This window comes from Telopea speciosissima, chromosome 11, assembly GCF_018873765.1.
Source record: "Telopea speciosissima isolate NSW1024214 ecotype Mountain lineage chromosome 11, Tspe_v1, whole genome shotgun sequence".
NCBI lineage: Eukaryota > Viridiplantae > Streptophyta > Magnoliopsida > Proteales > Proteaceae > Telopea > Telopea speciosissima.
Window position 1 is genome coordinate 17,112,125 of NC_057926.1, and position 25,230 is coordinate 17,137,354.

At 39.3% G+C, this 25,230-nt stretch overlaps 1 protein-coding gene and 2 long non-coding RNA genes across 7 annotated transcripts in view; 2 read left to right on the forward strand and 1 right to left on the reverse strand.

Moving 5' to 3' along the window:
* The first annotated feature begins 796 nt into the window (after positions 1–796).
* Positions 797–19,462, forward strand: LOC122646173. Its single transcript, XR_006330569.1, has 3 exons — positions 797–1,115; positions 3,660–3,668; positions 19,451–19,462. It is a non-coding gene; the product is annotated as an uncharacterized LOC122646173 (long non-coding RNA).
* Positions 11,505–20,692, reverse strand: LOC122646171. Of its 5 annotated transcripts, none has more exons than XM_043839665.1 (10): positions 20,444–20,692; positions 19,772–19,930; positions 19,227–19,382; positions 18,618–18,776; positions 13,937–14,277; positions 13,639–13,856; positions 13,157–13,526; positions 12,848–13,057; positions 12,351–12,692; positions 11,505–12,269 (listed from the first exon to the last, which is right to left on the reverse strand). In XM_043839665.1, exons 1-10 carry the CDS (start codon positions 20,658–20,660, stop codon positions 11,688–11,690), a joined length of 2,754 nt encoding a protein of 917 aa, XP_043695600.1. In that variant the 5' UTR covers positions 20,661–20,692; the 3' UTR covers positions 11,505–11,687. The 5 variants fall into 5 exon arrangements, with proteins under 5 accessions (XP_043695600.1, XP_043695597.1, XP_043695598.1 ...); XM_043839662.1 differs by having other exon boundaries at positions 12,351–12,702; positions 12,843–13,057; XM_043839663.1 differs by having other exon boundaries at positions 12,351–12,702; positions 12,843–13,057; positions 13,157–13,511; positions 20,444–20,691.
* Positions 20,566–25,230, forward strand: part of LOC122646172 — a 35,509-nt gene continuing 30,844 nt past the window's right edge. Inside the window, exon 1 of the long non-coding RNA XR_006330568.1 lies at positions 20,566–20,676. This is a non-coding gene — a long non-coding RNA (uncharacterized LOC122646172). The remainder of the gene's footprint in view (positions 20,677–25,230) is intronic.

Below are 25,230 nucleotides of genomic sequence, written 5' to 3' on the forward strand. Positions count from 1 at the left end.
GCAGGTGTAGGTTGATTGTCATAGCGCTCCACTTCACAAGGTTGTATTGCTCCTTCCCTTTGTTTTTATTTGTTTCCCATTGTTTTATATCTTCATATTCTTTTGCATGCCATTGGGGACACTGTCATTTAAGTTGGGGAGGGAGAACAATGAGAACAACTCTGAATTTTGCGAATTCATGCTGAAAATTTTCCTATCTAGAGCATTCAATGTCGTTATCAGGAGTTATAGCAGCAGATTCTAGAGTTTGTTGATGTTTTTACCAGTTATTTAAACTTAGAACATTATTTCTCTTCTGTTTTTGGTTAAATTTTTGCTTTAGATATGGATTTTCATCTTTAGTGAATGTTTATGATGATTCACGTGTAACTATGCAAGCCTTTGTGGTGGAGAATTTTCCAAAATCATGCATTTATGACTTCCTCCTTAGTAATCGGGCCTCTTTGTCACAAGCATTGAGCTTTGCGTCAAACAGTTGGAATGTCTATAAAAAATATATATAAAAAAAAAAAACCAAACTTCCTACTCAGTAACCGGGCTTCTTTGTCATAAGCATTGAGCTTCATGTAAAACGGTTGGAAAGTTGAAAAAAAAAAGTTTGACTCTTTAATCTAGTCTTGACTTGTAGCCTATTTGGGTTGAGTAAGTAAGTCTGAGGGGTGTTTTTACACCTAATTCCTTAAAGCCCTCTAGCTTGAGAGTAATTGACCCAAAGCTCGCTACATGATCCATCTAGAAGGCTTAAGGGGTCAAGACATTACACGGATTGAAGAAGTTATAAAAAATATATATATAATAAAAAACATAAAGCATGATAATGAATAGTGGGCTTGTGTAACACTTGGACATTATGACATAGCTTCAGATGAGTGATTTTGAATGCATGAGTAGGAGTTGGCTAACTTTGAAGAGTTTCTTGTTCTTTGTTTAGATTTCTGTTGGATTTTATTGACATGCTTAAGGGTCCTTGTTATTGATTCATTGATGAGGATTTTACTTGCTTCTGAGTGGTTAAATTAAGCAGATGGAGTGATAAGCAGAGTAGTTTTTGTTCTCTTTCACTCGAGGACGAGCAAAAGTGTAAGTTGGGGAGTGTGATCGGGGCTTAATTATGTGTCATAAGTGTTACATAATTTGAGTTTTTAATTGACTTTGTATGAATAAATTAATACACTTTTGTTATTTATTTTGATCACAGGATTCTAGGATTAAAGCCAGCGATTTGAGAAGAATTAGAGTCAATTGCGCATAGCACAGTACCATGGGACCTAGAGGAATTTTGGTTCTCCATAGCCAGCAAACAGAGGAGAGCGTTTAGAGGGCAATAATAAAAATTCATCTAGAAGGATGGAAGAGGGGTAGAGTTGGAATTTCACAAAGAGAAGGAGACTCCCAAGCTAATCGTTTTCTAGCTAAAGAATCTTATTTAATTCCTAATTGGAGGTTGACCCCATCCCATAATCTCTCTCTTTTCCCTTCTTCACGTGGAGAGCTCTTTTTCTCTTTTTCTCTTTTTCTCACTTATCTCTCTCTCCTAAATTCACTCCTTTTAGAATCCCTCACCAATCATTATCTCTCCCATCTCCTAAACTCTCTCTTTTCTCTCTCATCTCCCCACGGCTTTTCCAACTCCCATCTTATTCTCCCACATGCTACCCACGGTTCCTAAATCCTCTCCTTTCTATCCCCATCTCCCTCATGGTTCTAAGTCTTATCTCTCCCCAAAAATATCTATCCCATCTCTCCACGATTTCTCTCTCCCATCAATTTTTCTATTTTTCACCCTCGATCTCCTATCTCTAAGGGAATCCTTCGTTTTCCTTTTATTTTTGGGGATCTGGAACCAGCAGCCATCCACGATCCAACATAGCCCTCGTCCGTCATCCCACCATTATTCTTCTCTCTCGGTCTCTCCTTCTCTCATGTTTTATCTTGGGGAGCATCCTTGCTCTTATGTGGTAGCAGCCTCGTCTTCACCACACAGCAGCCCTATCACGAACCAGCAACTTCATCCACCATTGAAGTTGCATGGAAGGTCACGGTTGCTGCCCCTGTCAATTAGCACCATGAGTGGCTAAGTATCTTCTATCTTTAGGTGTAGATGAACCTTTGACAATTATTATTTACTTTTTGGTTTAAGTATACTTGATTTTTTATGTTGAGACTCCATCCCTTTGTGGATGATTTTAATTGAATTATTTAGTTTAGGTAATGTACTTCTGTGATTCATATTTTCTGTTCAAATAATAGTTTTTATCAAAATTTTGGTTGCACCAATGATAGCCTATAACTGATCGAACTAAGCGTACTAAACATAGCGAAAGACGATAGTGATCAACAAGATAGGTTATAACTAGGATGAACTAAAATTATCATTGTGTGGTTGCATTAGGCTTGTAGCTATAATGAACTGAAGTATGTGCCAGAGTTAAATAATCATGTCAATGGGGATTTGAACCTAAAGGTTGTTTTTCTCTCAATTCTCACTTTTGTTAATTAGTCATTAATTTAGTTTTAAATTTTGCATATTACTTTTCATAATCACTTTCACATCATCTAAGTAGATTTAGCCTTCCAGTTCCCCGTGGAATCAATCCCTTCTTACCACTGTCCTAGCAGTAATTTAGGATTTATTTTTTATCTCTTAATGACACGATCAGTTGTCAAGCCGAGATTTTTGGATTGGTGTCTTGAAGTCTTGATGTTGGGGGCCTTGGATTAAGGGGTTGTGTTGAAGGTAATGGTAGAATGTAGGCTAAGTATGGGTGGAAGGATTGCTGTCTTTGAACTAGGGGTTAAGCAAAGCTCATAGGGGGAGGTTGTGTAGCTAAGAGAAGGCAAGTCTAAGACCATGTAAAGTGCATGTAACCCACCTCAACGTGAGAGGAGGTGTATTTATAGATGTAGAGGGGTGTGTACACTCCCAAATTCGTGTAGGGTTGGTGGAGTTAATCTGGATCGTCCAAGGTGACTGTCTTTGCATCGATGGTGGGTGTAAAGTCAAGGTAAGGACCAATGGATGAGAGGAAAGTATTTAGTTGCCTTAGCGAAGGGTTTCTTGGGGCCTAAAGGAGCCAAGATTGAGATCCAAAATACCAAAAATAGGCTGGGACGTGAAAAAAATCGCAATTGGAACAAAATATGGAAGGTTTGGGCTTCTCGGATTAGCAATTATTCGACAGTGAAAGTGCCAGATTTGACATCGAAGTAGGCTACAGTCGACATCGAGTGGCTATCGATGAACAGGACTCAACATCGAAGGTTGGCATTTGAGTGTTGATTTCCATTAGCTGAATGTCGAAGTGAGATAGATAGTCAAAAGGTACTATTCCACAGTGAGAGGGTGTGGCTCGATGTCGATGGTGGGTATGCTCGGTGTCGACTCGGGGCCTTTGGGTGTCGATCTAGGTTCCAGTATCGATCGGTGGATTGGGCCAAGTTTTGGGCTAGGCCAGGCTGGTTCCAAGGGGTTTGGGTCAGGGCTAGCCTTTCCAGGGGTTCTTGGAGGGCTTGGAGGCTTTGGTTCGGGCTTCGGCAAAGGGAAAGGATGATCAGTGAACGAATTCGGTCAGTGCACACTGACGCTTCATCCACAGATACACCGGCTCTAGGCCTTGGAGGGTACTTATCATCGTTATGGGAAACCTCCGGGGGGAAAGACGAAATGAGTTGTCTACAAAATGCCTCTCTTTGATTGAGACTGTGCACAATTGTATGTCAAAGGAGTGATCTTGAGGATACTTCGTCTCGTTGGATTGAGCGAAAATCGCCAGTGCCTTGCTCATGGACACTAGAGTGTGGGGGATAGAGGCATACTTGTGCAGGTGGGTCCATCAGTTGAACTGTAATAATGCTCGGGCTGCCAATAGTTTCGGCTGCGCTGGCTAGGGTGACGAGACTAGCCGATTGTACGGGCTCTTTCGTCATGATTGTAAACAATATTTGCTATGGTACGGGCATTCTGAGAATATTGACGTTGATAGGGCAAGGGTGCTTGTAAGGATCGCCAATAGTTCGGGTGCTCTGGTGAGTAATTCACCGTTGATAGGGCGTGGTGTACTTATAAAGGGGTGCCGATAGTTCAGGCACTCTTGGGGATTAATCGTCGTTGATAGGGCAAGATGCATGGGTAATTCCATGATCATCGCAGATGGCTGTGTAGTTCTGCCATTGCAGGGCATTGGTAATTTTGCCAATGTAGGGGCGTGCATGATACGTTGATCAAGATCCCAAGTTGGTAATCGCCGATTGTGTGGGCTTGATTGGAGATTGGGAATCTTGCTTGATTGCGTACGCGGGCTATGTGTAAGGTGAGCATTGGTGTGCTAGGGGTGCCAAGTCACCGTGGGGTTGGCCCACTTGCTCAAATTCAAAATTTGGCGGCAAATTGTGTAATTCGACATTGAAAAAGGGTTCTTCGACAGGCTACCCTATTCGATGTCGATTCTGTGCGAAAAATCCTGTTTTATAAAGATGAAGAATCACTTTCCAATTTAATTTCTAACTCTTCCCATTCCTGATTTTTAGGGCTTGCTAAAAGATTTTCCACCAATTTAGGCCGTGTGACCTTATTTGTGGATCTAATCCTTCGATTTCAAGTTCAAAACGATTGGTTCTATCTTGTCTCTGCTTCTATCCGAGTGAAATTTTGAGAAAGCCCAAGCTTCTTGTGGATTTTTTTTTCGTGTTCTCCTTATGTTCTTTGCCATGTCCTGTTCTCCTTGTGTTCTTTGCCATGTCCGAGAGAGACAAAGGTAAGAGATTGATGGGGGTCTGACGGCACACCTCCTCCCCCTAAGGGGCCGAGGAGTTTGGGTGTCGTGATTCGGGAGCGGGCTGATTCAGCTCACCATTTGGAGTACAATCCTGATGAAGACTGTTAGAAATCAGAACTAGCTAACCAGCAAAAGAAAAAGAAGAAGAGAACAGAAAAAGGAGCACACTGCCGTGAGAAGGAAGCAGCAGCCTGCGATAGAAGATTGATTCTATCGCAAGCCTTAGGTTCTATTTATAATTAAGTCAGACTAAAATAGGTAAGTTGGTTAGGGGTTTATTAGGAAATTACCCCTAAGCCCTTACCTATTACAATTTAACAAATAAAGACTCAAAACATAGAAAATTACATAGAATCCCAAAAACCCAAAATAGTAATGATAAAACTACCCCTAATTCTCAATACTCCCCCTCAAGCTGGAGCATAGGTCTCCCATCAGCTTGTTACAACAGGTGTGAAAATGAGAGCAAACAAGGATTTGGTGAAGACATCAGCTAGCTTATTCGTAGACGAAACAAACGGAGTCTCAACAAGCTTTTTCAAAACGGCATCGCGAACAAAGTGACAATCTACTTGAATATGTTTAGTCCGCTCATTATAAACAGGGTTACTAGCAATGTATATAGCTGTCTGGTTGTCACAATACATCTTCATCGGTGTAGGCACAGGAAACCCCATCTCAAGTGGAAGAGACCTGAGCCACATCAACTCAGCTGTAGTGTGGGCCATAGCCCAATACTTTGCCTCTACACTCGATCGTGCAATAGTAGTTTACTTCTTACTACGCCACGAGACAAGATTACCCCCAACAAAAGTACAATAACCTGTAGTGTAACGACGATCACTTGCCTATCCTGCCCAGTCTGCATCAGAATACGCAACCAAATCCATATGCCGATTAGGACGATAAATTAGCCCTCTACAAGGAGCACCTTTCAAATAACGAAGAATACGAATGGAAGCATCCTAATGAGCTTTCTGAGGAGTTTGCATAAACTGGCTTAGAACACCAACAACAAAAGAGATGTCAGGTCTCGTGACAGTAAGATAAATCAACTTTTCAACTAAACTCTTGTATTGATGTACATCCTTGAGAGGATCGCCATCATCTACCCCAAACTTCTAATGAGGATCCATGGGAACATCCACTGGCTTGGATGCAAGCATTCCAATATCAGACAAAAGATCTAACACATATTTCCTCTGGGAAAGACTAATACCCTTCTTACTTCTTACAACCTCAATGTCAAGAAATAGTGAAGATCCCCTTAATCCTTGGTTTGAAAATTCTGTTGCAAGTAAGCTTTTACCTCAGCAATGCCTGACACATCATCACCAGAAACAATAATATCATCAACGTACACAACCAAAACCACCAACTTGCCACTACAACGACGAACAAACACAGAATGATCAGAATACCATTGTGAAAAATCACACGATACAACTATGGCACTAAACTTCTCAAATCATACTCTGGGTGATTGTTTGAGGCCATAGATTGCTTTCTGCAATTTGCATACCCGCGTACTAGTCTCCCCCTGAGCAACATACCCAGGAGGTTGCTCCATATACACCTCCTCATGAAGATCACCCTACAAGAAGGCATTTTTAATATCCAACTGAAACAAGGGTCAATCAAAATTAACTGCCATAGAAATAACTAGGCGAGCAAAATTCAGCCTAGCAACAGGAGAGAATGTCTCAAAGTAGTCCACACCATAAATCTGTGTATACCTCTTGGCAACCAGACGGGCTTTAAGCCGCTCAACAGAACCATCCGGAAGGTATTTGATTGTGTAAACCCAGTGATACTTAACAAGTTCCTTTCTAAGAGGTAGATCTACCAAACTCCAAGTGTGCCGAGATAAGAGAGCATCCATGGCCTTCTTCCAACCAGGAAGATGAAGAGCCTTAGTATGATTTTTGGGAATACGGTTGGAAGACAAGGACAAGGCAAAAGTATGAATAGAAGAGGGTAAGTGAGAAAGGGACACATACTTATCAATAGAATATAAAGTAGTAGACTTTTGAGTGCAAGAGCGAGTACCTTTACGCAAGGCAATAGGTAAGTCATCAGTTGAAGAAAAAGGTGGAGCTTCACTCGACGAAGAAGCTGGCAGAGATGGTGAAATAACTGGAGCCGTTGGAACCTCTTCCTGTGGTACTATCCTGTCATGTCGCTGATAAACCTGCAATGGTGGTGTAGGCAATGGGACAAGAGCAAGGATAGGAGGAGGAGTATCAACATGCCACTCATCCTCAGAGATAAAAGAGGAGGAAGAAAAATAAGAACGATCCTCAAAGAAAATAACATCAGCACTAACAAAATACCTATGGGTGATAGGGTCATAACACTTGTACCCTTTCTGGGTACAAGAATATCCAAGAAAAATACACTTAGTGGACCAGGGAGATAGTTTGTCAGAATGAGCATGTAGATTATGAACAAAAACAAATACACCCAAAAACACGAGGAGGTAAATGAAAAATGGACTGACCAGGAAAAACAATGGAAAAGAGGGACTTGTCGACAAAAATAGAAGAAGGCATTTGATTAATCAGGTAACAGGCAGTAAGCACCCCTTCACACTAAAATTGCTTTGGAACATGCATATGGAACATGATAGTGCGGGCAACCTCAAGTAAATGTTTATTTTTACATTTTGCCACCCCATTTTGTTGTGGAGTGTAGGAATAACTAGTTTAGTGAATCATTCCATGAGAAACACAAAAAGCAGAAGTATCACGCGGAACATACTCCAAAGCATTATCAGAACAAAAAAATTTAATAGGTAAACCAAACTGAGTTGTGATTTCGTTATAAAAATTTTGGAATACAGATATAAATTTGGAACGATCCTTCAAGAGATATAACCAAGTGAGACGAGAATGGTCGTCCACAAAAGTAACAAAATAAATGAAACCACTCCAATTCTTAACACGACAAGGACCCCAAATATCCGAATGGACTAAAGAAAATAAAGACGAACTACGAGCCATAGTACGAGAAGGGAAGGAGGCACAGTGTTGTTTTTCCAACTCACAGGCTTCACACTCTAACCGAGATATAAACTTAAAAGAAGGAAATAAAAACTTTAACCTAACTAAAAACAAATGACCTAAACGACAATGCCACTGGAACGGAGACAACCCACCAACAGAAGCAGCAGTGGTAGACGAGGCAGGAGCACCATGGTCAAGTTAGTAGAGACCATCTTTTTCACACCCTCTACCAATCTTCTTCCTCGTGTGAAGATCCTAAAAAACACAATAAGAAGAAAAGAAAGTCACAAAACAATGTAAAGCTTTAGTTATTTGACTAACAGAAAGAAGATTCAACGATAACTGAGGGACATGTAACACAGATGAGAGACTCATGGAAGGAATGGGTGAGATGGTACCATGCCCAAAAACTGGAGTAGAAGAACCATTTGCAAGAATAACAGGTGAAGATGAATGTGTATGTGAATAAGTGGTAAATAACAATGAGTCACCAGTCATATGAGCAGAAGCCCCAAAGTCAATAATCCAGGATGGAGTAGTAGTGGTAAGAAGAGCAGGTGTACCTGCATGAGCTAGAGTTGCAAAAGAAGATGAGGGCCCAGTGGATGTAAGACTGGATACCTCCAAGTGTTGTAAACGCCGCAATATCTGGGAGAGATCATCAAGGTGAGGAGTTGTGGTAGAACCACTACCTGGTAGGGAAACCTGTGGAGGATCACTATGGGCAGCACCATCACTACCTCCGTCAAATACTACTTGATTGGCAAATTGAGGTGCCCAATCGGTTTTGCCATGCTTGTCCCAACAAAAATCAACCGTGTGACCAGTTTTGCCACAATGAGTACACTTCCGAAAAGGCTTATCACCTGACTAACCACTAGTGCCACAACCACCACCACCACATCCTCCCCCTGAGTAACATCCATGACCAACCACAAAGGCAGAATTCTCCTTGGGAGTAGAGTTAGTTTTTCCAAGAAAATAGATACGGTGTAGGCGGGAGAACATATCAGCAAGAGTAGGAATAGTTTCTCCAGCAAGAATATCTCCCTTCACAGATTTCAAATCAAAATCTAGTCCAGCCAAAAATTTAGACACAAAAAATTCATTCCACTGTGCTTTTAATTTGTCAATATCGGTGGTGAGGGGCTGAAAAACATTTAATTCCTCAACAAGACCTTTAAAAGTGTTGTAGTAGTCTTAGAGAGGCTTGTTGGATTGTCGGAGCTGAAAAAGTTTCTCATATAAGTTATAGACTCGATTCATATTTTTCTCCTATGAATAGTTATCCTTCAAATCATCCCACACACCCTTAGCCATGGCGTGTTGTTTTAGACACCCTTCCTCACCAACCAACTTGAAGAACAATCTAGGAATACTTGAATCCGATCAGAAACTATGGGATTACATTTCCATGATAATTTTTGGGGAAACTATCATCTCCCTCCCCTCTAAGTTTTCATAATATCAAGTTAATCCCTAAGTTTTAAAAAATGACAATACCCTCTCCTACTTTTTAAAGATTCTATCAACCGTATCCTAAGTGACTAACAATGTTAAAATAGCAATTCAAAAGACGATATTACCTTCATCTCTAACCTCACTTCTTTCTTCTTTTTTCCTCTTCATTATTCTTCCGTAACCATCCACCGCCTCCACCATGGCTGTATCCACCACCACTGCCTCCATGAATTTTTATCTCCTACAATTCTGACACCCTCCAATTCCCTTACAATCCCTCACATGGGAGTTGAAATGACCATTTACCCATTGCCTGGACACACTTCCCAAGGCAGTAGCTAAGTGGTCATTTCACTCCCATGTGAGGGATTGTAGGGAATTGAAGGGTGTCAGAATTGTAGGTGATAATGATCCTCCCTGCCTCCACCGCCATAGCTACGTTTGGGGTGTCTTTTTCCATTTTTCCAATTTTACCCATACCATCAGGTCCAAAGACACCACACTGTTGTTGCCTCTTACTACTCCCAGCCTGCCGCTGCCCCTGCACTTGCACACCCACTCCTGCCCTTACGCCTTTCAAGAGCCAACATCAGACCATTGCATTTGTTTCAGAAGCGTATCTCAAGCTCTTACTCATTTCAAGAGCCTCAACAAACGGCGTACATGCCACCAATATCTTTGCGATTCAAATCATAAAGGGGAAACAAAGGAACAAAATAACAGGACACAGAGACCATCGGCAATTTTGCTCATTCAAAGAGAGGAAGGGGAAACAAAGAAATGAAAGGAGATTCCTATGGCGATTGAAGTGGTCCAACCCCTTTCAAAAGCTGAGAAGGCAGGAGTGGCATAAATCTAGGGTTCATGATTGGTTTTTGGACTTCTATGCAACTCAAAGGAAAGGATTACCTCTTACAGATGGTTCCCGTCTCTCAGGGGTCAGATTTCTCGACGATTTGAACTAAAAGCAGTACCCTTTTTCGTCATCTGGTTCATGTTCTTTGATCTGCGTGTTTTCGATGCAGAAACGGGAAAGCGGTACCCTTTCTCGCACTGGTTCTGTATTCGTAGCAGAGGGGTTTCGCAAAAGAGAAGAAGAAGATCAGCGGTGGCAGTGGTGGCTATGATGGTGGTGCTGGCGGAAGAAGAAGAAGAAGAAATGCGGAGAGGAAGAATAGGAAAGAAGAAGATGTTGCAGGGGCGTGGTGTTCGTCGCTTTTGAAAAAAGAGAAAAACTCAAGATCCAGGAAATTCCCATTTAGAGTAGGAAAACCCTGAAACCATATTAAAGACTTGATTTTAAAGTTCAAATAACTGAACAGGAAAGAAGTACTGAGCAGGACCTTGATTCAGAATTCAATTCAACCATATAAAGTAGGTGCACGAAATAAAAGTTGCAGAAACTGATGGTGTGAGGCGTGCGAGGAAGAAGATGCAGAAACGAAAAAAAGGGGTTTTTGGTATTGAAGAGGGTAAAATTGAAATCAAATTATATTAAGAATAATCTGGGGTCTTCGAAAAATTGGACATGCCCACGTCGTCACTTAACAGTATTTTTTAACGTTTAGGGTATGGTTGGTGGAATCTTTCAAAAGTAAAGGAGGGTATTATCATTTTTTAAAGCTTGGGAATTGAATTGATATTAAGAAAACTTAAAGAGGGGAGGGGGATGATATTTCCCATAATTTTTGTCCAACATTTCTCAAACAGGGTCCATAAGAAGCTCTGCTTGGGTTGAGATTCAATGTGAAGTTCAGGAGATCAATGGTGCAGGTGACTAACATCAGAGTGAAGACCGATACACAGGAGAGATTCCTCAAGTGCCAACTTGTTGCTTATAGTAAGCTAAGAACCTTCTGTTGTGTAAGTCCATATTGTAAAGCTCCAAAGGTGCACTATTGTTTCAAATACTTAGAATTGAAATCATAAGATCCCTTTTTTATTACATTGACTGGGCCATTTTCCTGTAACATATGCACCTACCTTAACATGGTAAGGTGACTTAAACTGGTTTTACTTTTTATGGTCATGACTCATGAGTTTTGGATCAGCTCATCCGAAGTTACCAATCGGATCTATAATTTGAATTCGAAGTTGGTGTCGGACATTCTTGTGATCCACTGGCGAAAAACACGAAAATAAGTGAATAAAGCCTCTTTGTCAACCCAATGAAAAAGAAGCAGCTGCAAACCCATACCTGCTGCTTTGGATAGTTTAGGTTCTAACAAAGGCAGTTATAACCAATGAAAAAGAAGCAGCCTGCAAATCCAGATTCTCCCTGTTATCATAACAGGCTCAATGGATCATAATAGATCATCAATAAATGTTTCCTGGCCAAATGGTTCAACATTAAGCAGTGCATGTAATTAGAAAATCAGAGAATTACACTATCGGCAAAAATTATAGGTACCCACAGTTAAAAATATCAAACACCTAGAGCAATCAACTATGGACGAAGCTTCCTCATCAACCACTTCTTCCTGATTGTCACATCCAAAGCAAGGAACATCTTTGCTTTTTGTTCATCTTCCAGAAGATCACAAGCATCAAGAAAAAAATCTTCATCTATATCTGGAATAGCCTTAAGAGCATTAACCACATTTTCTAGAGTATTGGGGGAATCATTCTCTTTCTTATTTGTCAGTGAAGTAACAGCAATTGCCATTTCACGAAGAGCATCCGCCATCCTCTGATCACTGCACCTCTGCATTTTTCTAGGATGTCCGAAGGTTGATGGCAGAGAAAATGGGCGTTTGTTCTGCTGATTTGAGATATCCACAGCCTCATCAGATTGTGATGACGACTCCTGCGTGTCAATAAGTGGATCTCCGTGGCCCGCAGAAATTGGAGAAATTGGTTCTTCCCACACTTCAATCTCCATTCCTGGCATGTATTCGAGATCTACCTCATGTCCAGAAGGACCAGAACAGCTCTGTCTTCCATCAGTAATAGGATGTCCATATATCACGCACAAATCATTATAGTTTGGTACTGTTTTAGTTCTATATGATCGTGCTTCAGGGTGTGCCTGCATGCAAAATTGTTCAAACACTGCATACTAGCTAATGATAATGTCATGACATAAAAGCTATATGAAAATAAAATGCACCTTTAGATAATCATCCCAAACATTATCATCAGCTGTCACCATTTGTCGTGTTTCATCCCAGCGAAAGCCACCATGATCCAAAAGAGTTTTCAAAGCATTGTATTGCATCCTCAATTTCCGGTACCGGTTCCTTAGAGCCTCCTTGTCCAATTCCAACCCAAATTTTACATTGAACAATGCAAGCATTTGTGCCCATGCTTCTTTCCTAAATGCATTTCCTACCTTATACCCTCTATTAACTTGATTCATCATTAATTCAATGAAATAACGGTCCATTGGTGGTGTCCAATTAGTCTTTGAACGATCATTAGAAGGAGGATCTTGGTCATCTATTCCTTCAAACTGAGAAGACCTATATCAATACAAAGACACATAACATAATTGGAACACATATTTACAAACTAAAGCATGCAAACACCAAACTAGCAGATATATGCTAAGTAAAGAAAAAGGAGACCAAGACAGCCTGGTATCTTTTCAATTTGGCATCACCTTACCACACCTGGATCTCCATGGGCAGCAGACACAGCTGGAGATTGTGACCCTCCCGGTGCCCCAGCAATCTTCACTGCCGGACTGCTGTCAAGGTTCACATCATGCGTTAAGCGGTTGACTGTTCCATTAGCAGTTTCATTTCCATAGATGATGCAGAGGTCTTTATAGTTTAGGAGAGTCTTTGTTCTGTATGATCGTGCTTCAGGATGAATCTACACAAATCATAAGTCAACGGAAAATGAAAATACACGGCACGTAAATCACAATACATAGCATGCATGTCACAGAAAATGCATAAATAAGAAGCACACCTTCAGATAATCATCCCAAACTTTATCTTCAGCTGTCACCATTTGTCTCGTTTCGTCCCATCGGAACCCATCATGGTCAAGAAGGGTTTTGATAGCATTGTATTGCAGCCTCAACTTTTTGTGGCGATTCCTCAATACCTCCTTGTCCAACTGGAATCCAAATTTTGTATTGAATAATGCAACCATGTCTTCCCATGCTTTTTTGCGAAATATATTACCATTCTTGTAGCCTTTATGCACTTGCTCTATCATTATGTCAATAAAATAACGATCCATTGTTGGTGTCCAATTGGTCCGCGAACGTTCACTACTAGTGGGGAATTGAGTATCCATTCCATCAACAAATTGAGACGACCTAACAATAATGCAACTATTACCATGTAATGGATGCATATATACAAAAGCCACACTAGCTGATTCAATTAAATTACAATGTTTAAGTGAAAGAGCAAGAAAACATTGTAACTTCAGTTTGCCTATACCTCACCACGCATTGATCTTTATGGCCAGATGAGACAGGCACCAAATGTAGACTTTTGGTTGCCACACCTGTCTTCATAACAGGGGTGTTGTAAGTATTCTTTACATCCTGCCCTGAACCCTCGTATCTTCCATCAGTAGTTTCGCTTCCAAAGATTGCACACAAATCACTGTAGTTCGGGAATGATTTTCTCCTGTATGGTAGCACTTCAGGGTGTACCTACACATATCATTTCTTAGCCACTGGATCTAACAAAAACAGTGTAATAACTATCAAGACTGAATGAACAAGGAAGGCACCTTGAGATACTCATTCCAGACACGATCATCTGCAGTGACCATTTTCCGTGTCTCATCCCAGTGGAAGCCATTCTGGTCGAGAAGAGTTTTCAGAGCATTATGTTGTAGCCTCAACTTTTTCGATCGATTTCGTAGAATCTCCTTATCCACTTGTAACCCAACAAATTTTTTATTGAATGAAGCAACCATATCTTCCCATGCTTTTCTGTGAAATGTATTGCGAATCTTATAACCCTTACGCACTTGTTCTAGCATGATGTCAATAAAATAGCGGTTCATTGCCGGTGTCCATATAGTTCTAAGGCGATCACTACTGGGTGGGGCTTGGTTATCCTTTCCTTCTACAAACAGAAAAGGGCAACAAGAGCAACAAATAAAAGTAATCAGTAAACAAAAAAAGCTATCCTTCAGACATAAATGATATTCGTAATTACTAGCAGTAGAGATAAACATATTCCTCATTCAAAATTTCACAGAAAGGACAAGTTTCTAATAAGGGACAAAAAACTAGGGCAAGAAACAAGTTAAACTGGATCAGAGACATGTAGAACTAAATCAGTATCCCCAACAACAACAACTCAGACTTATCCCAACTAAATAGGGTTGGCTACATGGATCCTTGCCCTCCAATCAGCTCTATTTGAGGTAATACTTGATACAAGGCCTAGACTATGCATGTCTTTCCTCACCACTTCACCTAAGGTCCTTTAGGTCTGTCCCTGGCTCTTCAGTTCTATCAATCTGAATCAAATCATTCCTACGTACTGAAGCAACCAAAGGCCCCCATTGAACATGGCCATGCACCTCAAACGACTTTCTCCCATCTTATCATGTATCGGAGCTACTCCAAATCAGCTCTAATATGATCATTCCTTACTTTATCCTTCCTAGTTTTGCCACCCAACTATCTCAACATCCTCATATCCGCTACACTAAGTTTATCTATACAGTGCTTCTTAACTGCCCAACATTCTGCACCATACATCATAGCCAGTTGTATAACTGTCTTATAAAATTTTCCTTCAAGTTTTAAAGGAATACATTGAACACACAACACTTCAGATGCACCTCTCTAATTCATCCATCATATTTTAATTCTTTGTAAAACATCACCCTATATATCACCTTTGTTTATGATTGAGACCAAATACCTAAAATAAACACTTTATAGAATCACCCTCTCATCAATTTTCATCACCTCATTATCCATCTTAGTGTAACTAAAATTACACACCACATTCTCTGTCTTTGTTCTACTTATCTTAAAACCTTTTGATTCCAAGGTTGATCTCCATAACTCCAACTTCGTGTTAATCCCTGCTTTTGTCTCATCTACGGAACAATATTATTAGCAAAAAGCATACACACCAAAGAACATCATCTTGAATGTCTCTGGTTAAATCATCCATGATAAGTGCAAACAAATAAGGGCTTAAAGCTGAACCTTGATGTAACCCAATTGAGATTGGGAAATCACTAGCTTGATCCCCCACAATTCTTACACTAGTCACTGCACCATCATACAACAACAACAAACACAGCCTTATCCCAACTTAATGGGGTTTGGTACATAGATCCAAAGAAAATAAAGTAGGGAAAACTGAGATAGAAACAAAAAAGGGGGATGAAGAGATGGGGAAAAAAGGTATGGAGAGTGAGATGAGAAATGCAAAAATGGAAAATGACTAATGAAAGATGTAACTAAGAGGAACGAGGCACAGCCCAGTAAGTCACAAGAATCTCAGCTAAATGGGGTTTGCTACATGGATCCTTGCCTTCCAATAGGCTTCATCCGAGGTCATATTTGGTACAAGACCTAGACTATGCATGTCCTTCCTCACAACTTCTTCTATGGTAATTTTAGGTTTGCCCCTAGCTCTTTTAACTCCATCAATCGGGATCATATCACTCCTCCTTATTGGGGTGTCCGTAGGCCTCGGTTGAACTTGACTATACCACCTCAAACAACTCTCTTGGAGCTTGTCATTGATCGGGGCAACTCCCAAGTCAGCTCTAATCTGCTCATCTCTTACTCTATCCTTCCTAGTTTTTCCACACATCCATCTTAACATCTTCATCTCTGCTACACATAGCTTCTCAATATGATACTTCTTAATTGCTCAACATTCTGCCACATACCACATAGCCGGAAGGTTCAAAAACTCGTCTCGATTTGGTGTCTCGACTAGGTCGCGGTGAGTTAGTGTATTTTTTTTTTTTTATGTTTCAATGGGTAAATGGCCATGGTTGGCTCCAAAACTCTAAAAGAAGCTTGTTTTAGGCTTATTAAACATTTAAATCTTCAAATTGTAAAATAAAAGCACTCAATTTGGTGTTTTGGATTTGCATGCTGGCAAATGGCCATAGTGGGAAGCTTATTTTAGGCTTATTAAACATTTAAATCTTCAAATTGTAAAATAAAAGCACTCAATTTGGTGTTTTGGATTTGCACCCTTGCTTGGCAATAATCATTGAACCCTTAATGGAATATTGCCTATTCTACACCTTGTTTGAGTGCTATAAGACATAATTGGCAAATAAAACAAGTAAATTATGCAATAATGGATGAAGACATAACATTGAATAACTATTTAAGAAATTGTTAAAGAGTTAAAGTTTCCACTACAAACCACAAGATACAGTAAAGTGTTCCCAATGCATATTACATAGACACCCAACCGAAGTACAATGAATAATTAAGTCATAGACACCTTACTACCCTAGTCTTCCTCGTCTCAACTCCTAAGTCCCAACAATACAATACTATGACTGAGTACACAGGATTAGAGATTTCTTTGAGATTCACGAAATATTAGAGATCTCAAAGATTCTCGAAATATTTGAAATTTCGGTCGAGTTATTCGAAATTGTACATGTTTTGTGTCTCGTATGTCATCTCGTCTCGAGGAGCTCAAGATTCTCGAGATATTTGAGATCTCGTCGAGATTTCAGCGACTTTTTGAACTATGATAGCCGATCAGTCAGCACACCATCATGCATATCCTAATTATGTACACACATTTACTCGAAACACTTCTCTTCTCTAATACTTGCAAGATTAACTCTCTAGGGACTTTGTCATAAGCTTCTTCTAGGTAAATAAAGATTAAAGACCATATGGACATCCTTTTTGGATTCTCTAAATCTTACCATCAGTATCCTAAGTAAATCAATTCTGTCATGGATCTTCCTGGCATAAAACCAAATTGGTTCTCCATAATAGTAGTTCTTGTCTCAGGTGGGTTTCAATAACCCTCTCCCATAAGTTCATAGTATGACTCAATAGTTTCATGCCCCTATAGTTATTGCAACTCTGAATATCAGCTTTATTTTTGTAAATCAGAACCACAATGCTTCTCCCCCATTCATCTACCATTATCCTTGTGCTCATTATCTTATTAAACAGCTTGGTTGGCCAAGATAAACCACAAATTCCTAAGCTTTTCCACACTTCTATTAGGACCTCATTTGGGCCTTGTGCCTAGCCTACTTTCATACTCCTTAAAGCTTCTTTTACTTCAGACACCCTAATTTTTTCGTATATATATCTATGACATGTAGTGTTTTGATGGATAATGCAATCTTCTGGGACACTATTACTTGAAGTGTTTTCATTTAGTAGGCTGCAAAAATACTCTTTCCACCTCTCCTTGATGTCCTCATCCCTTATTAGTAGTTTACCATCTTCACTTTTAATACATCTAACATGTGACAGCTATATTGGTATGACTTGATTCGTGTAACCAGACAAACCCATGGAAGCACTATTGAAGGGAGTATGCAGAAGGGAACCCTAGTTTATTTCCATATTATCAAACTAGGGTTCTAAAAATGTATGGCAGCATAGATTGCTGCAAACCACAAAGGAAGGAGCCTTGGTAGATAATCAAAATAGTAACTAAAGAGGATTCATTAGACTCTGATACCGTGTAATAGTATCAAATCCTAAACAAATCAGCAAACCAGAAAGAGAGAGTCTCGGTTAGACTACGTGTCAAACCGATAACCCCACAATGCCTATATAGTTGACTGAATATAAAATTAAAAGGAGATGATTTAAGTAAACAAATTACAGCTGTACCCTAACTTATTACATACTACCAATTATACCCTTAAAATAATGGTAACACCTAATAACACTAATAACACTTGACAGAAAGAATAATGACAAATAAAGTTCTTGATTGAGATTAGATGACGCAACAACAAGCATAAAGGTTCAGGCATGTGAGGAAGTCCAATGAAAAAATTATTACTTTGAAATGCTGGCTAGGCTTTGGGAGCCCAACAAAAGGTCCAAAAGTCAAGCAGTAGCTCTAGCCGGCTAGCCTCTTAAGACACCTGTAGCCCCAATCTTAGAAGACTAATTGCTTCCTATCCGGACCCCAGGATGAGTAAAAAGCAGTCACCAAATCTACAAACAGAGACTTTAAGGGGCAAGTTCCAAACCAATGTCATCAGATGTAGTCCAAATTCCAATATTCTTAACAAAGGACAATTGTGGAGAAGAACTCAGCATCCTCTATTAAAGGCGTTGTAAAATACATACTACCATCAGGTTAATTAAATCCATTAGAGGATGATGCAGTATTTTCTAATAAAAAATTACATATATTATCATTATGTCTGGTTTCAGAAATAGCTTCAGTAATTATTGGAGATGAAGGGTCCTTTTCTATACCTGTCCTGCTTTCAAGAGTGTGATTATTTGACCAGCTTCCTTCGTCTGTTATCACAATATTTTCAGCAATACCAACCAGTTCATCTTTATCATTCTGGTCATCAGTCTGCAATAATACTTCCTGTTGTGCTGCGAAGAACTCTACCTGGTGCTCCATTCCTGTCATGGTAAGTAACCATCATTAGGGAGAATGGAAATTCACATGCACTCTTTTAATCTTCCACCTTAAATAATAAAATATCAAGTAACGAAGACGAGAAAAAGTTCACAGGTCAAAGAAAACTGAAACCATGTAATCACACACAGCAAACCTCAAAGACGTTCACAAACATGACTAAATGAGAGATGCTTCTTAAACCCATAAATTATCTCTGAACCTATCCCTTTAAAGATAAGTTAGTTCAGAGCACTTTCAGAACCTAAACTAGAGCCAAAGGATAGAGAATTTCATGAAAACTTGCTAAATATGAAGTTATATTGAAAAGAAGAATTTTGGAAGAAATTCAGCATGCATGATTGATGAGATCCTCAAATTATATTGTCATTGCATCGGTTTCCCAGATGTATCTTCAGAAATTTCAGGACATCAATAAGAAACTGTGCCTGTACCTGTCTTGATTTCTGGAACGCAACCATCCTGGAGGCCTCCATCTGTCATTAATGTATCAATCTCATTCCCAAACTTCTCAACTTTATCATTCTGGTTATCACAGGCCAAGAACACTTCATGCTGTGTTGTAGAGGGTTCAATTTCTGGTTTAATTCCTTGACACATCAAAATATTTGTAATATAAGTGAACAATGTCTAGTAAGAACATGGGACATACCCACAGTTATTTAATTCTCTGAAAATAATTAACAAATATTATAAATAAATTATTGAAAGCAATTCTGGCAAACAACAAAACCAAAAGAGGCTCTTTAAAAGCCTACAAATTTGCACCTAGCAGTTCTGCGATAATTCAGCAGGCAGCATTGTGGGTAAGCTATAACCTGGTTTAAATTGCATATCTTCAAGAGTAAAGGCATTTTACAGGCACAAATTCACTCAAAGGTGGGTTCAGTATTGAGATTCCCACACTAATAAATTCATCAAGGGTGACACCACAAAGATCTCAGTAACTGCTCAAGTTCAAGAAGAAATCTTTTTATACCTCTCCCGTTTTCTGGAATACAATCATTTTGAAGGCTTCCTTGATCTGGCAGCAAAGTGTTAGCCTCACTTCTGGCTTGCTCAATGTTATCATTCTTTTCATCAGAGGTTAACAATGCTTCCTGCTGCACTGTAAAAGGTCCCATCTCTTGTTCTATTCCTGTGTACAACAACATATGCCACCCTATGATTAAAAACCATCGATGACAGTATAACAACCAGTTGTTTAAATGTGTCACATCTAATGATTAAGGTCCACACAAAACCACGAAGGGGGGGGAGGTGAATGCTTTGTGGGTAACCTTAAATGGAGAAACATGCAGTTATGAGGAGCATATCACACATTCAAAAACAAAAGCAGTAAAAGACGTTCCAAATCCGTGCATTCTCTCTCCAACTATCTGTTTTGAGATAATGCAATAGAAACATATTTTGAACTTTCAAGTAAACTTGGAATGGTGAAGTTACTGAAATTTCATTAAAACCTAAGCAATTTTTTGTGAGATAAACACCACTGTAAAACATTAAGCATTTATTTCATATAGTATGGACCTCAAATCAATATTAGATTAGAGGTCCAGTTTAACAATTCAGAATTAAAACAACAACAAAAAAAAACAATTCAGAATTAGATTAATTATTGCTTGGTATGGCAAAGAACCATGGCTAATACCTGTTGAAAATGTTTCCAAAGTACAGCCATTTAGCAATCTTCCTTCATCTGGCAGCACACTCTTGTTGTCACTCTTGTCCTGTTCAACTTTATGACTCTGCACATTAGAGGCTAGCAACACTTCTTGCAGATCAGTAGAGGGTTCCTTTTTCTCAACTTCATCATTCTGGTCATTAGAGGCTAACATCACCGTTGGCTGCATAGTAGAGGGTTCCATCTATTGTTCCTTTCCTGTGTACATCAAACATCTCCATATATTACTCAGATTTGTTGACTGAGAAGTTAGAAGAAAATATTCCAAGCCAATTGCATTCAGTGAGCTTGTTTGTTCCACACTGAAATAGAGGAATCACACACCTGGAACAAAAATAGGAACAGAATCGATTATTGATAACTGAAATAGTAACGGAATCTTCTTAGAGAGTTCATTCTAGCACTTCTATAATTCCAGGATTAGGAGGTGATTGGAATCACGGTGATATTATTTTGCCATTTTCTGGTCCCATAATAGGCATGACTCAATTGAAGCCGAATTGGAGGTGTTTTTGAGGGATTAGAGCTAATGAGTTGTTGTATTTGACAGTTGAGGGTGATACAGTATTGGTCACCAAGTGGTAGAGTGGGGGGTTTTTGCACATGGGTGGGGGGATTGCCTGTATATGCATTGTACAAGGAGAGCCAGATCCCTTGTGTCAAGTAGGAATATTTCCTTTAGGCCAGATTTGGTATGATTTCTATTTCAATTTCGGATTGATTTCATGAAACAGTCAGCAAATAGATTTTTGGTTAATAAATTGAAATTTTTTTGGTTGTATCAACATGAAATATTTCAACAATAAAAAAATCCATTTGATAGTTCAATTTCTACGAATGGATTCTATATACTTCTTTGGGAAGGGTTGTGGTGGTGGTGGTGGTGGTGGTGGTGGGAGGGGCGTGGTGGTAGTGGCATGGTAGTGGTCAATGGAGGTGGCAGTGGGGTTGTGGTGTTGGTGGCGATGGAGGTGGTTGCGAGGAGGTGGGGGCTAGGGGTGTCAATGGGTCGGGTTGGGCCGGGCCTGCCCTAAACCCTAACCCAACCCAACCCTGGTAGGGCCTAAGAATCCCTCAACCCAGTCTGACCTTGCCAGGGTTTTCCCTAACCCGACCCGGCCCTGATTGACCCTGATGGGGTCGAGTTGGCCCTGATTGACCCTGTCCCTGACCCTGACTTTAATTTTTATTTATTTTTTTTGGAAATGGTTTTTCTTATGCCTGTAATTTTTACTATGTCAAAGTTGATCAGATTGTAAGTTTCTAGGATTGTCAGCATTGTGATTGTCATATTCCGCCTCTTGCAAGTAAAATATTTTAACTGAATTTGAAGCAGTAAAAATGAACAGCTTATAAACAGTACACTCAATGAATCTCATTAGCTTGAGATCTGAAATTTCACCCCATTCTGCTCTCCTTTCTAAGCTTAATTATGTATGAATATCAATAGGGAAAGAAAAAACTTGAAAGTCAAAAGATAGAAGATAGATCGTAAGAAGAAAAATAACTGCAGTAGTACAAGTCCTCAGTAATGAAATCAAACATGTACATACCATCACACTAACCCAAAGGCCGGGTTACTAAAAGCCACAAAAAAATATTCAATAATCCAAGATAAATTTAAGAGAAAAAAAATTATCTAAGAAAAGACATGGATTTGGGTATCTATCCGTTTCCATCTATTAATTCAAAAGTTCAAGAGATCTCTGTTTTACATTCTACACCCAGTTTTGTCGTCCATGCCTTTGCCCTCTGCAACCGAGAGCTGTAAAAAAAATCATCTACAGCAGCCCATCTCCCCAACCCCCCCTCTCGACTCCAACAGTAACAACCTATTCTTCTTTCATTACCTCCTGCTGTAAGCCTGTAACAGCGAACAAACAAACAAACATACAAAAACCCTCGACGTTCACAGCAAAACACTCATCCCTCCGACTCTCATTCCCACCCAATTCCTTGACCCCAAACCAGATAACTTCTTCAATTTTCACTGAAAATCACCCCACCCATTTGACTTAAAAAAAAAAACCTCTGTCGATTCCAGCGAAAACGCCCACCACCCCTTTTTTTTCCCTCTGAAACTTCGATCAACCCCTTCTAGGGTTCGACCCAGTGAAAAGAAACAAAAGGAGAACCAGCAAAGAGAAGAGAGCGAGAGACAGAACCAAGAGAGAGATACGGAAGAAGAAGAACAATCGGACATACCTAATTTGTCCAAACTCGCCTTGCAGTTCTCCTCGTCAGCCTTCTCCTCCAAAATCCAAACGACTTCTCCTCCAAACTCCAAACCAGAACGATAGATGAGGCTAATCCAGACACTTGGGTGTGAGAGGAAACGAAATGTTAGGACTTAATCCATCTTTGGTAGAGTTTTTTTTTATTTATTTTTGCCTATTTATCAAAAATCATTTGTGAAAATCATTTTTGGTCAAAATATAAAAATTGTTTGGTAACCAATAGACATAAGAGATTGTGTACTCAGAAGTAGGTTTTGTATACCTATATGCAAATTGATTTTTATAACTTCTAAACTTGTATGGAAAAAAGGATGTATCTAGATCCTCCTCAACCGATTGGACGCCCAGTGAGGCATCCGACGGCTCGGAGGACCCAGAAACGCACCCCAACACATGGATGGGTTGTCCCAGGAACACGAAGCAGGTTCAACCGATAGTTAAAGTGATCAAAAATATATAAACGTCATTTCAGTCATACAAATGAGTGCATGAAAAAAACAACAACAAAATATTTCAAAGTCTACAAATACATAATAAGTCTTGCAAGAAAAAAACTACAAAAGGTCCTTACAGGCTTCCTTAACCTGCTGATCATCAATCCTTAAAGAAAAAATTAATAAATAACATAGTAAAAACATCTGTTGATCATCAATCCTGATAGGCTTCCTTAATCTGAATTGCAATTTGTTTTCGATATGCTTCCCATTTTTGTTGTTGTGTACCACTTACCACATTCGCAATATTCACAACCTCATCATCATCACTATCAGTATCACTGTCTTCATCATCAAACTCTCCCCTCTCTACTTTTTCAAAAAGCCAATCCGATGCTATTTGCTTTCTGATAAAGTTGTGTATGGTCACACAAGCAATCACAATCAATACTTGTGTCTTGATACTATATTTGGGCATCATCTTAAAAATAGGAAAACTGTTCTTCAAGACTCCAAATGATCTCTCAATAACGGTTCTTAATGATGAATGTGTAAAATTAAATAGCTCCTCTACTCCTTGTGGTTGTCTATGTTTAAAATGTTGTTGATGATATCGAACATTCTTGAAATGAGCCATATAGCCAGGATTATGGGTGTATCCAGAATCAACAAGATAGTATTTTCCCACAAAATTAAGATTAACAATTAGAATTCAAAGCGGCCACCCAGATAAAAATAAATTTAATAATGCTACAAAATTAAAAATATGAACTATTACCTGGTGGTGAATGGGGAAATTTCAAACGAGGAATGTTGATGGCTTCCCATAATATTCGATTGTCATGTGTTGTTCCCTCCCAACCAGCCCAAACCCAAGTGAAGCACATATCAAACGAACATACAGCACATACGTTTTGGGTAACTTCATTTTTTCTACCAGACCTATATGGAACTTATTTTACAATTGGAATTGATGCACTATGTGTGTTCCATCTATTGCTCCAATGCAATTGGCAAAAAATGGATAATACTTTCGATTGGATTTGATGTGAGGTGGTGTTTCCTCAAATGAGGGTGGTAGTACCATCTCCCTAGCAAATGTTTATAGTGCTTCCAATACATTATGGGAGTGATGACTCATTGTTTCACCTGAATGTTAAAAGCATTCCTGGATGACATCATTTCTAACATTGTGAGCCATCACGAATATTGCCATTGACAATTGTTCCTCAACCATGGTGTTCTTTGTTTTTGCCATTAAACTTCTCTCTTTTAATGCACGTACCAACCTAGTGAAATGCTCCCTTGACATACGAAATAGTCTTCGAAACCTTATTGGATGTGTACTGGGGTTTAGCATTTCAAATATCCAGGCATGACCTGTGAGTTGGCGTGTGTGCATTGGTTGTTTTGTAATTTGGGAAGTGATCTCATCATCATCACTGTCGTCATCAATTCTCTTCTTTTGCTCCTATTGATGATGTATACAGCTCAAAATAATTGGCACCAATAAGCCCTCCTCATTGAGAAATATTTCATCGTCACTATCCATAACAACTGATCATACATAATAACTCATATTAACACATATGAATTCAACTTAGAAGATTCACAATGAAAAAAAAAAACATCACACACACAATTCAACTTAGAAGATTCAAGCTACACACACATATAGGTCCAACTTTCAAAATATTAAATGGTCATAACATGGCATGCATAGTTTTAACGTAGTCTAAAAAAAGCAACTACAAAAGGTTTAACACACATTATCAGTCTTGCAAGAAACAAACTAAAAAATATTTGGAAGTCCACAAACATATAAGCTGAATTATCTATCATGCATCAAATAGAGGATCCAGACTCCTCCCTTGCTTTCCTCTCAATTGCTCTACGAAGCCATGGTAAGCTAGAAGATTCATTCATCAAAATGAAGGATTGTCTTTTGGTTGGGTCCTCAAGCACCTCCATTGCCATAACATGGTTGATAGTACCTGGCTCAATCTCATTCATAGAGTTTAGAATCTCATAAGCCATCTCAATTGTGTTGGTAGTTGTTCCTTAGATAGAAGTTTTTTTCATC